General features: G+C 47.0%; 2 protein-coding genes across 3 annotated transcripts in view; one reads left to right on the top strand and one right to left on the bottom strand.

Moving 5' to 3' along the window:
* The window catches only part of IQCA1 (IQ motif containing with AAA domain 1), an 82,851-nt gene extending 82,530 nt beyond the window's left edge, over positions 1–321 (bottom strand). The window contains exon 1 of the mRNA XM_072342232.1: positions 129–321. Within this exon, the coding sequence (XP_072198333.1) occupies positions 129–139 (11 nt within the window). The 5' untranslated portion in view covers positions 140–321. The remainder of the gene's footprint in view (positions 1–128) is intronic.
* ACKR3 (atypical chemokine receptor 3) overlaps positions 1–15,293 on the top strand; it is a 46,097-nt gene that overhangs the window by 5,358 nt on the left and 25,446 nt on the right. Inside the window, exon 3 of one of the 2 annotated variants that reach the window (XM_072342235.1) lies at positions 4,699–4,840. The gene's annotated coding sequence lies outside the window, so the exon portion shown is untranslated. Of the gene's footprint in view, positions 1–4,698; positions 4,841–8,107; positions 8,222–15,293 lie in introns of those variants that run through there. The other variant, XM_072342236.1, reaches the window with a different exon arrangement.

The raw sequence follows: 15,293 nt of genomic DNA, 5'->3' as shown, positions 1-15,293 counted from the left end.
GATGGAGTGACATGGCGGCCATTCCTGCTTCCACCGCTCGGCAAGAAACTGTTGACTTCCCTTTAAGTCCCTTTGCCCCAAGTAAGTCCCGAAGCTCCCCATGCCTTCCACGTCCCCGTGCTACTCACGCCTGCGACATGCCGGCCGCTCCCAGGGCTCAGGGCTGCGGATGCGATGCTGCGCTGCTCCGCCGCGGCCACGCCGTTGCCGTGGAGACGGGGCGGGACGCAGCCTGGCCGAGGCGTGGGGCGGCCCTGCGGACGGGGCCGTTGTTGTACTCTCAATCCTCCGTTTCCTTTCTTCTCTCTTCTCTTTCCGTTGTTTTTCTTCTCTCCTCGTCTTTTCTCTTTTTCCCCTTTATCTCCATCTCTTTTCCTCGCCTTGCTCTTCCCCGAGGATATATTTTTTTTCCCAGTTGCATTCAAGCTTCTCTAGTGGCTTTCTGTTGACTTATTGCTAAAAGACAACAATAACAAACAGAAAAACCCATACCCTAGAACATCCCAAACGAAACAACGATGAAAAGAACCCCCACGAAACAACAAACATGAAACTCAACAGCTTTTTGTCCTCTCTTTCCACCTCAGATGGAAAAAGGAAACAGCGGATAGAAACCTGTCCTGCGTTTGTATCCCTTTCAATTTCACCCCTGCCTTGCCTTCATGGAGCACATCTGCAGGCAGAAGAGGGCTGTGAGGAAGTTTGGTATGTTTGCTTTCCTCCCAGTCACCCAGCACACACCTATTGGTGCTCACTTGGTGGCTGGATCCATCCCAGTCACCCAGCACACACCTACTGGTGCTCACTTGGTGGCTGGATCCATCCCAATCACCCAGCATACATCTACTGGTGCTCACTTGGTGTCTGGATCCATCCCAGTCACCCAGCACACACCTACTGGTGCTCACTTGGTGGCTGGATCCATCCCAGTCACCCAGCACACACCTACTGGTGCTCACTTGGTGGCTGGATCCATCCCAGTCACCCAGCACACACCTACTGGTGCTCACTTGGTGGCTGGATCCATCCCAATCACCCTGCATACTCCTACTGATGCTCACTTGGTTACAGCACATCATTCTGGGGGGAAAATCCACGAAGCAGGTGGGGAATGAAAAGAGAAAGAAGCTTGGGACAGTGAGCATTTGCCAGCAAGCACATTTTTGGCCATAAATCTCTGCGTGTCTGTGTTCTTTTACTTCTTTTCTTTTTCTTTCTTCTTGAAGCCCTTGCTCATATAATTAGGTGACAATCTTGGCTATAGGGTTTTTTCTAAATCAAGTTCCTCGCTCTTCTGGTTTTGGAGAAAAGCTTGGAAATGTAAGCCTTAAAGAACCGAGATCATAATAAAAGGCCTCTAAGACATATTGGTGTTCAGGCAGAGCGATGGCTATGCCTGTCTCATGGTTTTGGTGGTTTGGTTCCTGTTTCTTTCTTCTTTTCCTTTTCTTTCTTTATTCGTTTTGTTAGGGGTCGTGTAAAATCAGTTTGTAATTAGCAGCGTCCATTTGAATGCAATACTTCACGCTGGTGTGATTTCCATCAGAAATCTGCCTGCTTCCTTTTGATTGTCTTTGATCCTCACCCACTTGCAGGTTGGGAATTCTCCACAGCAATGGCTTTGAGAGTGCCTTGCTCTCATTGAGTGCCTTTATCTAGGTAACTGGTCTGGATGGGAACCTTGTTTTCATTGCCGTTAATGCGGGCATTTGGACGGTGCTTTTTTGCTGAGCTATTTTTTTTCAGCCAAGGGTTTTACCCACAGAGTCCCTGCAGTACTGTTTCCTTAAGTGCATGTGGTTTTAAGGAGTGATTTGGCCATAACCCCTAAGCAATATACCTTTTCCCATCGGCCTCAAAATACCTTCTGTTATTTTGCTTGGTCCCCAGGTCTCCAAGTATCTCCACCTGGGGCTCTCTCAGCTGCTCCCCATCCCCTTCTCCAGACTTTCTTCTCCCTTTCCTTCCTTCATCTCCCATCTTGTCTCTTCCCCTGGAGCTGCCGCAGCCTGCTTTCATGTTTTATCCCTCTTTCCAAGCTTCCTTCATGTCGCGGGAGCTGGGAGCCTTTTGGGGCAGGGCAGGTCCTCCTCTCTGATCCATTTCTGCAGGAAAGATCTAGGCGCGTACCGAGCTGCCATTGAAGTCCAGCCAACCGTCGGCAATCAGTCAGCGCTGTGAAGTGTCTCAGTCTTTTCCAGTCTGGGATCACGCTTCTCCAGCAATTCCTCCAGGCAGCTGGCTGATACCTCTGGTTCCTACCAGAGATTAAAGGGATTTGTAGCTGTTATTCCACGCGTTGTGTATTTTCACGCAGCGTTGATAGAGACTTGCTTGTCCCCATCACGCCGCATTAAAACATAAAGCTGTGTTATTTAATCTACCCGGCAGGAATAGGTGATGGTTTTTCTACAGCGCATTCCTTTTGGCATCGGTCATTCCTTAGGCTCTTGCAAATGCAAGCTTAAAAATTCTGCTGCCTTGGAAACTAGGTGCCATCATTTTTTTTTCAAAGAAAAAAGCCTTTTATTAGAAGCTTAATAGGCGACTAGTGAGCTTATGGGAGGGTAACTTAAAAACAGAGGGCCTTGTTCCTCTAAATTCAGGTCTCTGGCAAAGAGCTTAGTACACCTGTCTCTTATTGAGTAGAGGCTTAACGTGAAGCGAGGAACATAATAGAAAAAAATGTTATGCCTTTGCAACTCCTATTTCAAAGCATTTCCAGAGCTCTGGATTGTGCCTCGGGGTGCAGTGCTGAGGGAGGAGTGCTTTCGTGCATGTTGTTGCCCTGCGGAGCGTGCAGCACGATGGGGTATGGTCAAAAAGGCATTTCTCAACAATGTGAAGGGTGGTGGAAGGGGCCTTGGGTGAGGCTGAGGCTGGGAAGGAGTGCTGGGAGGATGCATGTTGCTGAATGCCTCAGCCACCTTCCCCTGCAGTCCTGCCCTAAGCACCGATGACATCCCAGTCCCAGAGGGCTCAACAGAGTACCCCTCTTGGAAGAGATGGTGGCTGTGACTGCATATGCAGCAGGGCTGTGGGTCCGGTGGGAACTGTTCCCAAATGTGGACCTGGCTGTCATTCAGCTGCGTGGTGCAGTTGTGAGCCTGCAAAATGAGAAGTAGGATCTCTTACGGTCAAGCCTGGGGTTGTTGGTTCAGGCTTCCATGCAGGTAGAGGTCTGGTTTCCCTTTTGGCTCTGATGGTGTAAAGGGGCTCTGAACAGCATTCCCCTGTACCACGGAAGCTAAACCCGTGTTACAGCTCCAGGACTGACTTCCAGCTTGCAGAGCTAGTGTGCTCTGATATCTAGGAGAAATGACACTGCCAGTAAGGCAGTGGGGCCAGTTCATTTAGTTGTGTGATGAGCCTCTGAGCTGTTTGCCAGCTAACGTTAACCACCATCTACAGGAGGTTTGCTGCTTACTTCAAGGCTAAGTGAAGGGGCTTTGTCAGTAGTCAAGTCTATTAGACTTTGATATAGCACCAGCATGTTCATCAGGCCTGAGCACGGCGCGTGGAGGAGGAGGACTGGAGCAGAATTAGAAGGTATAAAGTTCAATTCTAATTTGAAGAATTTTCCTCTACCACTTAAATGTGGGAAATGTTCCTGTGGTTTCAGGTATAAAATGTCACACTTCATAAGGAGTGTGCGTTTTAAATCTCAGCCAGATATTAAATGCCATGCCACACTCCACTTCTCTCTTTGTTAAAAAGTAAAACCCCAAACCATCTCTCGTGGAATGATGTTGTTCAATAAAATTAAAGCTTTCGAAAGAGCCACTTCAAATAGTGCCAGCTCTCTTATCGCTAGGAAGCACCTGGTAGTGTATTGATTTCATTCTGTATTGATAACTGTTCATCGGCATTCGGCCTTTTAATTATCAATGATGTTCTTCAGGTTGTCTACTAGAATAAATCTTGCCATCGATAACAGACCAACCATTAACGTACACCAGATGTTTTTTGATGAGAAAGGAACAGAAAAAGGGGTTGGGCTCGGGCTTCTGGTGATTATCCAAGTAATTTGTTAGCAGAGGCTTTAGGAAACTAGTTGGCTTTAACGTTTGGCTTCATCCAGCAGATTTTTAATGAATTAATGCAAACTCTGTCAAGCTTTAATCGCTTAGGAGGGGAAAGGTCACTTCTTTTCTTTTCTGGAAAACAAATATTGGAAATAAGTAGCATTTCTTTTGGTTGTGTAATGTGAAGATATATTCAATATCAAATGTGAAATGGCACTTCTGGACAGACGCACTTTGGTTCTTACAAGACGTGTGGCTCCTCTCGCCATTGACTCACTCCAGAGGCTCACCAGCCAACAGTTTTAAATGTTATGTATGTGTGTCTGTGATGTGAAAGTTAAATAAGAACCTACAAACTCCGTATCTGATACTCTCATTTGTTGGTCACCCTTCTCCAAGTGATAGGCAGTAAATGGGGCTGAACTCACCTTGGGGGACAATGCTTTCTGATATAGTTATCAATCTAGTTTTGTTCCACTCTGTCCCAAACACCTACAGATGGAATTTCTTCACAACCTTTATTGAGAGAGCTCGGAATATCTTACATGCTTTATTATTTCTAGGCTTTTTGTTTAGCATATAGTGTTTATTTTCTTGTTAGCCAAAGTATCTGTTGGATGTTGACCCTCTGCATCACCCTCTCTTAATTTTGCTTGTTGTTCTTGGATTTCAGAAATAATCACGGCGAATATCCATGACTTGTTTCTTGGGGTGGCCTCTGATCAGAATTTATGGAGAGGCAGAACTGCTGCTATAGGAAGGAAAGCTTTGCTTCTCGTGGAGGGCTTCAGAAGAGCTGAAATGGGATTTAGGAGGTAATGACGGTTTGTACGCATCTCTTAGTCCTTTTGAATGACATAAGTGTAATTTTTAGCAGCTGTCTCAGTGACATTTTTTGCAGCCAAAAGCCGAAATGTGGGTGGTTTGCAGGGAAAATGCAGCGAGCTCTTTAGAGACCTCATGGGTAGGATGTTTTGGCAGTTTTTGAAGCTGTTACCAGCGATGTTGGACTCAAGATGCTTCATCCCATCCTTGGCCAAACTGCTCATGCAGAGAAAGCAGCAGACAGTTGGTTATTTTCTAGTGGCTGCAGTTGTGGGGATGGTTTGGAGGCCTCAGGAAAGAGATCTCGGTTTCTCATGCTGGGTGAGGCACCAACCTGCTCCCATCTCCGAGCTGCTTGTGGTCGTTTCAGTTTCTGTTTTTCATAGGATCGTAGAATGGGTTGGGGTTGGAAGGGACCTCGAGGATCATTAAGCTCCAACCGCCCATCTTCAGCTTTATTTCCCTCCCTCAAGTTTTAGCATGCATTTCCTCATTGCTTTTGCTGCCAAGGGAAAAAAGGCCAAGCCCAAATTCTGAAGTATTTTCCAGAGCCAAAAAGGAATTTATGATTCTGATGGAAAAATGACAGAAAGTTTGACTTTTAGCACTGGATACATCTACACATTGTGTTCCTTTCACTTGCACAAGCTATTATCCGTTCCCTTCATCTGCACTTATTGTCTGTGGGATTGTAGTTGACCTGAGTCAGTGTGTCTCATGCTGTCTAAAATAGGCAGGGGATGCGGTGTGGCTGGCCTCCTGGAGAGCCCTGGGTTGGAGAGAGCTTGGAACAGTAAAAAGCTGCTTGCTTTCCATTAAAAGAGGGAGAAAAAGGTCAAAATGTAGGTCACTTCCGTGGTCAGTTCATCAGTGTGCTGCTTTGATGACTCATGTGAAAAAGTATCTGTTTTACCCAGTTGAGGGAATTAAGTAATTATATGTATTTGCAACGAGCCATTAACATGAATTTATGGGGATGCAGCCTTGGCTTAAGTTGTCCTGTGGAGATGTAAAGACCGCTGGAAAATGGCTCATATAGGGCAAGACGTGTATATGACTAATGGACCTTTATGGTAGAGCTGGTGTTTCATGGGATGACCAAGGTAGAGAAGACATCTCAACCTTACATGGGTCACATCTGGATCAGTAAGATCTGCTTCCAGACACACCATCAGATTGAAGGGAAGTGTTTGGGCTCTGGGACTTGATGTCTTTAAAGCCAGCAACTGAAAATGAGGTGGGTCTAAAGGAGAAGGGGCTATGAGCCATCTGTTTGAGCAGTTCCTCACCCAGAAGAGAAGCTGATCTGCCATTTGTGCACGTAGGCTGTTGTTTCAGTGTGTTTTGTTTTGTTTTCCCACCCGCTCTCCAGTAAAGCACCTGTTGAGTTAATCCTCTTTGATTCATCTCAGAAGTAAGGAAGTCAGACTCCTTGGGAGGCTGGGCAGCCCAACTCTCATCTCTTCAGGTTTCTGTGGGGGAGTTCTGGCTATCATGGCTTGAAGGCTTCCAGAAATGAAACCCTGTTAAAGCAGGGAGCATATGAGGAGAGAGGAGGCTATAAGGGTGAATACTTTCTAATTTTGCCAGATGTAATCATGACCTGAGACATGAAATGTTAGTCTGGAATGGGGAAATGCCTTGGAGCATCCAAAGCCTTTGCTCCCCATCCTCAACAATGCCTTGTGCATTCCTGTTTTGGACACTGAAGGCTGGACAGCCAGTGCCATCTATGGAGGGAAGGAGATACCTCCAGGAGGGTTGTGCTGTGTCCCCTCTAAGCAGAGGAAGAGCCTCTTTCACTTTGCCGGCCATGAGGATCCAAACACAAGTGCGGAAGGCTAAGATGGATGGGCAGTTTCCATGATCCCTCCCCCATAATTGCCCATCTCTTTGTGTTTAGGCTCTAGGGACAGTACAGTCGGAACACGTCGACTGAATTTCCAGCTCGAGTGTCCCAGAGAGCTTCAACTTGATAGGCTGTGTGAACGAAGTGAAAACAACTTATAACCAGCTAATTCCGTGAGTCACAGCAAGAGCTCAAGGGTTAATATCCTACCTAGGAACAATGCAAACCGAGCCCATGGTGCCCAGTCCCTTTTGCATTGCACGTGCGTCACTTCTGTGTGGAAATGAGTGTGAAACGTCCCCCCTTCCCCCCCCATGCTATTAATAAAGCTGTACAGTGTGAGAGAAAAATGAATAACAAGAGGCTGTAGTTTTTAGGTGCCTCGACAGGATGTTTTCTTGATTATCCTGTTTCTTGTAAACACTGGGATGGCTTTTGTAGCCCAGATGTAAAAGGCAGCCCTGGGTTCATTGTTCTAACACCTGCTGTCCTTTAAAATGCACCCAGCACGACCCATTGATAAAATTCAGGCTCAGAAACCTGCAGCAGCAGACTGAGCTCCGGTAGATAGCTCAAAAAAAACCCCAACCTTTGAGAATCTGACATCCGCCCGATTTCTTTTTCCCCCCATTCTATTTGATTTGGAGCAGGGAGGGGAAGGGAAGCTCAAGATTATTTTTTCCCTGCTCTCCTGTTCCCACAATAGCAATAAAAAACAATGCTTTCTGGCTACAGGGTGGTAAATGGTGAGAAATAACCACAATAGTGCAGTGCAAGGGAGGGAGCCGGATTTATGAATGAAACTGGTGATTTTATTTCCAGGCCTGTCTCTGCTTTTGGTATGATGAGATGAAATAAAAAAGCCAGAGAGAAAACAGCTCGTAACTATTGCAGTCAGGAGACAAGCACAGCATAGATTTGAATGCTAGCAGTCCTTGTAAGGGAGGGGTGAATGTTAGACTTTGGGTACCATACACACCCTCCTTTTGACAGACAACTGTGTGATGGTGGAGAGAGTTTATGTACCTTATGTTTACACACTGGAATGTTTCTCTAGGTAGGACTCAAGCCTGCTGTGCAGGGAGAACCACTTTAAAACATGTCCTAGAGCTGTATTTCCTTGAGCCTCCTCTCACACAGGAGCTTCATCCCATTTGCCTGAGCTTGCATTTGCACTTGAACTGCAGTTTGCACTGCTGATGAAGAAACCTGTGTGCTTCATGTGTGGATCTTGGATCTGCATCCCTGCAGATGCTTCCAGCGTGAGATGTAACTGCTGTAAAAGCTGTCCTATACCTATATGGGTTGTAGAGGAAATGCTAAGACACAGCTTGAAGCAGTGATTGAGCACCTGGTGGGAAGGCAGGGCCAACCCAGGGGAGCTCAGGTGCCTGCAATGTACCTGAGTGATTGGAAGAGAAAGAGCCGGGATCCACTCCTTCCCAGACCTTACTTAAGGGCTGGCAGTGGAGGTGAGACCATCTTTTGCTGGAGATCCCTGTCCCCAGGAGGCCTTTTATGGGTAAGCAGGTTTTTTCCTTTGTTTATGTGTCTATGGCTGCTGTATTTGGGCTTGTCCTTCCTTGCTGTATCTTAGGATGTTGCTACCTTGCTATTATTGCTGTGCTTTATAGCATTACATGGGTATAACTCTAAACGTCACCAGGGCTTGACCTGGCAGCTCTTGTGGCAGAGTGGCAGGGTTGTGATGATCTGGAGTGCTAAGCTGCTTCCTACAGCAGTGTTAGTTGCTGGGTTGGGGCTGCACACTTTCAGTATTGGCTTTAGTGGGCCCAAGCACAAGATTCAGTCTCAACATCTTGCATTAGTACGTGCCCCTTGCTCACCTTGGTTAGTGAGGCATTGCTTTTTGCATTGTGTGGGGAAAAGAAGACCTGACCAGGCTTTGGAGCAAGACATTGAGGGCTTAAGATGTGTTCAATCAGGATAAGAAAGAGGGTGGTTCAGCAGCATCTTGTCAAAGAGGAGACTGTTTTCTGCAGTGCTTTACAGAGCAGGAGAGATTGTCCTTACGTTGAGGTCACTTGCATGCTTCTTTGCTCCTCATGCACCATCCACCTGTGCTGCACAAGCAGAGGAGGCATGCTGCTATTTATTTACTGCCCCCGTGGGCAGGGGATTAGACCAGATGGTCTCCAAAGGTTTCCTCCAACCCTAGTGACTGCACATTTATCATGCTGAGAGAATGAGATGCTAACACTGATTCCTTCCTCATCTGGTATGGCAGAATTTCAGTGCTTTCCTATGTCTGTACGAACCATGGAAAATGCATCATACTTCTTTTGCTTGTAGAGAGAGGGGTTGCTTAATAACCCTCTGGAGGCAGTGAAAGCTGCTAGGTATTCTTACAAAGAATCCCAGTATGGTTCTGAGGAAGCATTTATATTTCCTATAAGTGTTTTGCTTTTAGAGTCTGGTTTCCAGAAACCCTTTTTGCCCGTGAAAATCAGACTACTGATCTCTAAATTGGGTGAAAGGTGGGGGATGAACATCCGTGACTGGCAAGTTGCCTTTCAAGAGATTCTGAGCAAAACAGGAGCCTTTTTGAAGTGGTTTGCTGTAATTGCATATATATATATACATATATATATATATATATATATATATTTTTTTCCCCCCTTGCTTCCTGTTCGTACTATCTGCAGTTCATTTCTTGTGCACACCTACCAGCATTTTGTTTGTGGTTACAGGCAGCGTAGGAAGCCAGAAGGCCAACAAGAGGCAAGGGGGGGTTTAAAACCTTATTGCTTAGGATGCTGCTAATGAGACGTTGCTTTTATTCCTTCCTACCATCAAGGTGTGATGTAGCACTGGTCAAGGCAAGGAGGGATATGAAAGAAATGGGAATAACAGATTCCATGCTGTATAACTCTCCAATTAAGGATCCAGACTGTGGGCAGCATGAAAAGCTTTGTTTAGTCTGCATTCAGTAGCTGGTGGCTGCTCCTCATTTGCGCTCCAGGCGCCAAACTGGAAAGCTGGGTCTCCTTCACAGGGGATTTCAGCTGGTGCCATTTACAGCATTGAAGTACAGCTGTGGTGCATTGGTGGTGAAGCCAGAGCCCCAACTGAGGGGAAATGTGTGCTGGAAGCTCTTCTCAGCATCAGCATAACAGAGCTGTGCTGATGGTTGCAGGGATGCTTGTTTTGGTAGCTGGGTCTTACTGCCTGCTGCTGTTTCTGGAACGTTCTTGGCCCCACAGCTGTGCTGATGAAGCTGTTTGTGGGACCTTGGGATGAACTGGATGAGGATTAAGGAAGCTTAAAGATGGCTTTGGCCCAGAGAGGGCATCTCCATTTGTCACAAGATGGAGGCTGTAGGACTGGTGAACCTGTGTGCTTCATAGGGATGGGAGGGCAAGCTGAGGCCATCCTGTCTCCCCATTGCTGTATGCAGCATGGCAGGTTGCTATCAGCTCCTTGGGTTTTGGCTCTTGGGAGCTATGGCTGGGTTAAACGTGGTTGTCTCGCTGCTTTGCTTGTCCTGTGAGTGAGGCTCTGCTTTCAATTAGAGCCCAGAGTTTGAGTCTACTGGCACGGCAAAAACGCAAATCCATGAGTATAATTGTGGGGATTAAGTGGGAAAAGCAAGCAACAAATGTTGGGACTAATTTGAAAAACGTTCTGGTGTTTGCTTAACCTCGTGCATTCTTGCTTTTTTTTTAACCCTCCAAATCTAATTTTGCACACAGTTAACCTTTTATTTTTGAGAGGCAACATTGCTACAATGGATTTCTGTCTTTCCACAGGCTGCTATGGAGTGGAGCTGACAGCTCCTCATAACGGTGTGTTTCTGGACAGGTTGGGCACATGGAAGATGTTTCGGTTGGGTTGGTCAACTGTTTTCTAGTTGATGTGGTGCTATGGGCTGATTTATTCCAGTATTAAGCGTAGAGATCTCAGTACCAGGGATGCTTCCCTGCAAGAAGGGCAAGAGGAGGCAGAGCCACACGGAAGGCAGCTTAATGGGAGCTTTAGGGTGTCTGTCTGTCTACTTAGCACTTCCACCAGCAATTAGAACAGCAATTAATTCAGTTTGGGGCTCTTTAAAATGCACTTGTAAAAGCTCGGTTCATCTTTCAGTCCAGGTTTTGGACTCTATCAGAACCTGAATGACTTGGATGGTGTGACTAGTCCCATAGATGGACTTGTGGGGCTGGGGCTCCATTGCCCAGCCCTTCAGCTCCCTATATAGGGGTTTAGCTGATCATAGTCATAGAGCCATTCAGGCTGGATAAGATCACTAATTCCATCTAGTCTAACCATCAACCCATCCACCCCACTGAACCATGTCCCTCAGCGCCACAAAGAGCAGCAGCCCTGATCCAAACCTCCTTGAAGACCGTTTTCCATCTGACTTGGGTTTTTGCCCACTGTTTCCATTCAGACGTTGCCTCTGGGTAATCTGAGGCACTATGCAGCCTGAGCACAGAAAGGCAGCTCGTGTCCTTGAGGGCTCACACGTCAAGCACATGGGCTTTGGCTGTGAACCCAGAGATTAGCCAGCAGCATATGGTCCCTAAGAGGTGTGGCTTGTATTGCTAAAAGCGCCTGGAAAACTGGAAACTGAAGGCAATCTGCATTTTCTTTTTTCTCCTTTCCCTCCTGCAAAAATTCCTGTCAGTGTGAGATGTAATAAAAGAATTTAGAGCAGCTCCACAAAAAGTGGGGGGGAAAAGGGAGTCCCTTTTTGGCTGCAGCTGTACAGGGAGTGGTGCCTATGCTTTCTACCCTTAGCAGCCCTCTTGCAGGCTCGCTGTGATATTGTGGACTGATCCATGGCTGTCGTGGGGCTGTATATTTTTTTACAGCCTTGTGTTTCCACGTTCTTAAGTTTCAGCATGTGTTTGAGTCCTGTCCTGAATGGAGACCATCTCCAGCTTTAGCTGAAGTGCTTTCCTGAAGCAGGGCCAAAGGATGTGGAAATTCTCTTGCCTTTTCTGCTGTGCCTTTACTTGCTGTGGCTGATTGGGTATTTACTGCAAGAAAAAAGCATCACTTTATTGAGTTACAGCTGGCTAAGTGACTGAGAGTAGGCAGGTTAGGAGAGCGTGCATATCTGACCGTGCCCTCTCTCTTGTTTCGATGATCCTAATTCTGCTCTAAATTAATTCTTTTGTTTAGCTGCTGGGTTTTGTGTGGGGTGTTTTGTTCTTTTTTTCCCCCTCTCCTTTTTGTTTTCGCATGAATGCTCGTCTCTATATTTAGGTCTGCAGGGACGGGATGTTACAAATAATTGTTGATTTGATATTATTAAGCACTAACACGCTTGGCTGTGTTGCACTAATGATGGGGCTTTGGGGATATGCAAATCAATTAATTGCAGTAATTGCTGTAAGCTGGTTTGGAGGAGGCTGTTGAAGAGCCCTTGGGATGGCCAACAGGAGAGGCATTTGGAAGTGCAAAGCAAAAGGGGTGCTTCAGAGATGCTGAAGATTGCTACTTCAAGCTGCTATTTGCCAAGTTGCATTTGTGGTGCTCTCCTAGCAGAGAGGCTGTGAAAAGACTAGAATGGAGGGTATGATGAGGAGGAAAATGTCTCTTCTGGCTTCTGCCCCACCTTTACATGTGCTGTCCTTGCTTTGGAGCACTGTTATGTGCTCTTCTGTCCCGGTTTCTATATACATCATGCTTTAGTTTCTGTGCTCTGGGTTGAGCATTCAATGTGGTGCACAGATGGTGCTCCCAGAAATCCTGTTATTTGCTAACGGGATTTTGTGCAGGGAGCTTCCACTGTTCATTTTCTATTAAAAAAACAACAACACAAAGTGTGTGTGTGTTTAGGTCAATACATCCAGACCCCCATCCTGCTGAAACGTGCCCTCCCAGGCAGCTGAGAACACAGCTTCATTGCTTTATTTATCTGTTTGTTAATCCCTGAGAACAATGTCAGAGCAGCTTCTGCAAGGGGCAGAGGCTGCAGGAGCGAGCTCTGGGGGGCTGTACTTGTGCACTGCACAGTGCAGGAGTGGCCCTGCCAGCTCTGCTAGATGTCACAGCCCTGCCAGGTGACCAGGCCACCTCTCTCCTGCCCTTCTTGCTTTGCATGTAGTCCTGCCCTTACGTTTTGCACTGACACGTGGCAGAGATGCTTATCTATTCAGCAGCTTCCCCCTGCTTTAGCAGCATTTCTCTAATGCAAAGTTCAGCTATTATGGAGCTGCACCCCTCTGTGCCTTCCATTCTTCACGTAGTGCCTGAAATTACGATATAAATAGCAAAGACGTGGTGTATGTGGCTTTTATCAGCAGAGGCCTTTCAGGATAGGTTAGGTAGGTGCCTGCCAGGGATAATACAGCACTGACACTTCCTTGCAGCACGGAGCTGGGCGAGGTGGCCTCCTGAAGTCTTTTCCGACCCTTATTTTTCCATCGCTGTGTGACGTGTGTCGAGATCAGTAAGTGGGGCTTGGTTTTGCGTCATGCTTGCTGGAGAGAGGTCAGGGTTTGGCAGCTGTTCTGACTAACAGGCAGTTATGGGATGTACTTCAGGAAGCTGAGTGTCCATCTGGGCGCTCCTCATCCTGCAGAGTGCTCTTCCCCGAAGCGCTTCCCAGGCTTCTCTGTAGAGGGAAGGTGAGTCATGCCAGGGCAGTGGTTCTCCTTGGCCTGGCCAAGGACTCCAGGTGGTTCCTCTGGGGCTGGCCTTAGCCAGAAAAATCCCCTACTCATTGTGAATCCAGTGATGAGCAAGCTGAGGACTGCTCCCTTTGGGGTACTGTGCTACCGAGCTGGCTGATTTGGGATCTAGAGTTGACTCGATCAATGGGGATATGTGCATCTGTGCAAGTACCAGAGAGAAAATTGGGATTCTCTTCCAGATAGCACAAGCATGAGCCCCTTTAACTGCATACAGGAGTGCAGCTTTACAGCCCTGCTCTAACTCTCTAAAAAGCCAAGACTGTATTGTCCTCTAAAGCGGGGTCCAGCTGGCAGAAAACACTCATCTCCAGTCTTTGTGCCTCCACAAGAGTTCAGTTCTAAGCTGGGGAGGGGTGCTAATAAAACCAGCCTGCTGTTGCTGTGGAGTCCACGCTATCTAGATTTGGATCTGTGTTTTGTTTGGACGTCATCGCACCTATTTAACATCTGGCCCATGCGATGTTAGGCCATTTACAATAGTTTTGTGACCTCTTTGTCCAAAATTTAGGAGCTGCAGGGGATTCTGGAAATCCCTGTTTTTTTGCATCTTATCTTCTTGGGATGTAGCATCTCTTTAGGCCTGCAGAAATTGGCAGAGAGCCTGCCCAGACGCTGATCTTCACATGTCCTCTACAGTGCAGGACTCCTACAAAGAGAGCAGCTCATCAGAGGTGTCAGCTTTTTGTGCCCATCATCGAGCGGCACTTCTGCCTGTGTGCTTTCATAGCCTCTCAGTTCAGCTGATTTCATCGCCCTTTCTGATAAGGTGATTGGATCTGATTTGTTTGAGTTACAGCCTGACAGCTTCCATCTCTTGCAGACAAAACACCGTGTTGTGTTGCACGGCATGAGGGAATGTGCAGGGCTCACAAGCAGCCTGCATGCAAGAGATGGCAGGGAAGGGAGCCTTCCCAGTGCTCTGATATCTAGCAGATGTGATGTTACCAGGTCAAGGATTTGTGAGGATCAGGCAACGGAAAAAGCAGTACTCAGATGGTGCTTTAAAGCCGTAAAGAGGAGGATGTGATGGGCTGAATCATCCTGTGCTCAGCAGCAGGTCTGAGTGCTGCTGCACAGCTTTATACAAGCCGTGTTGTGTTTGAGTGGTCCTGCGTTGGCCCCTGAAGCTATTTTGTAGGGCTGCGCTAAGCCATTACCAATACATGAATATCAGATCTGCTCTTGGCTTGTTTATGGATTGGGCACTGTTTGCATTTTTTTTCAGTGTGTCTCATTTCTAGGGAATTGTGATTCTCCTTTTTCATCTTTAGAAGCTTCTGGGGCACTAGAAAGGCTTCTCCCCCCCCTCTAACCAGGTTCTGTCAAGGTCGGTGACCTGCTACGAGCCAGGATGTGATGCACGCAGTATTAAAACCTGGCTCTTCAGCTATGCTGGGAGGATTTTTTTTTTTCTAAAGCACTTGAGTTCAAAAAATCTGGGGCAAGATGGACTGCCAATTATTACTGTGCCTTTTGCCTGTGATCTAGTGACTGAAAATGTGAAATAAGGTGTGATCCAGCTGTGGTTTTGGTGCCATTTTGGACTCTGTAAAGGACGCTGAGCCCCGTCTGTAGGCACATCCTTCATCTTCCCCCCCCCCCTCCGGTTAGCTGTGGCACATGATTTTAAACCACAGAAGCAGATCCTGAGAGGAATGATATTTAGAAGATGGGCTGTGCTATAATTTTGGCTTAAAAGCTGTGTAAAAGTCCTGGGCTCTGCATAGCCCTCAGGATGAGCTTCCTGGCCTGATGTTGCTATCAGAGCAAGCGGTGGCTCCTGGTACGAGGCCAGAAAGCTGTGAGATTTTTAAGTGAAGAATGGAGTGTGCAAACAGCATTGCCCATATATCATAAAATATATGAAAGTACTGGGGAAAGCCTTAAGGAGCTAATCTGGAGGGATTGGGGCACTGAGCTTTACCTAAAGGT

The sequence above is a fragment of the Excalfactoria chinensis genome, chromosome 7 (genome assembly GCF_039878825.1).
Source record: "Excalfactoria chinensis isolate bCotChi1 chromosome 7, bCotChi1.hap2, whole genome shotgun sequence".
Lineage (NCBI taxonomy): Eukaryota > Metazoa > Chordata > Aves > Galliformes > Phasianidae > Excalfactoria > Excalfactoria chinensis.
Note: the sequence above shows the minus strand (reverse complement) of the source record. Positions and strands in the feature narration are given on the sequence as shown.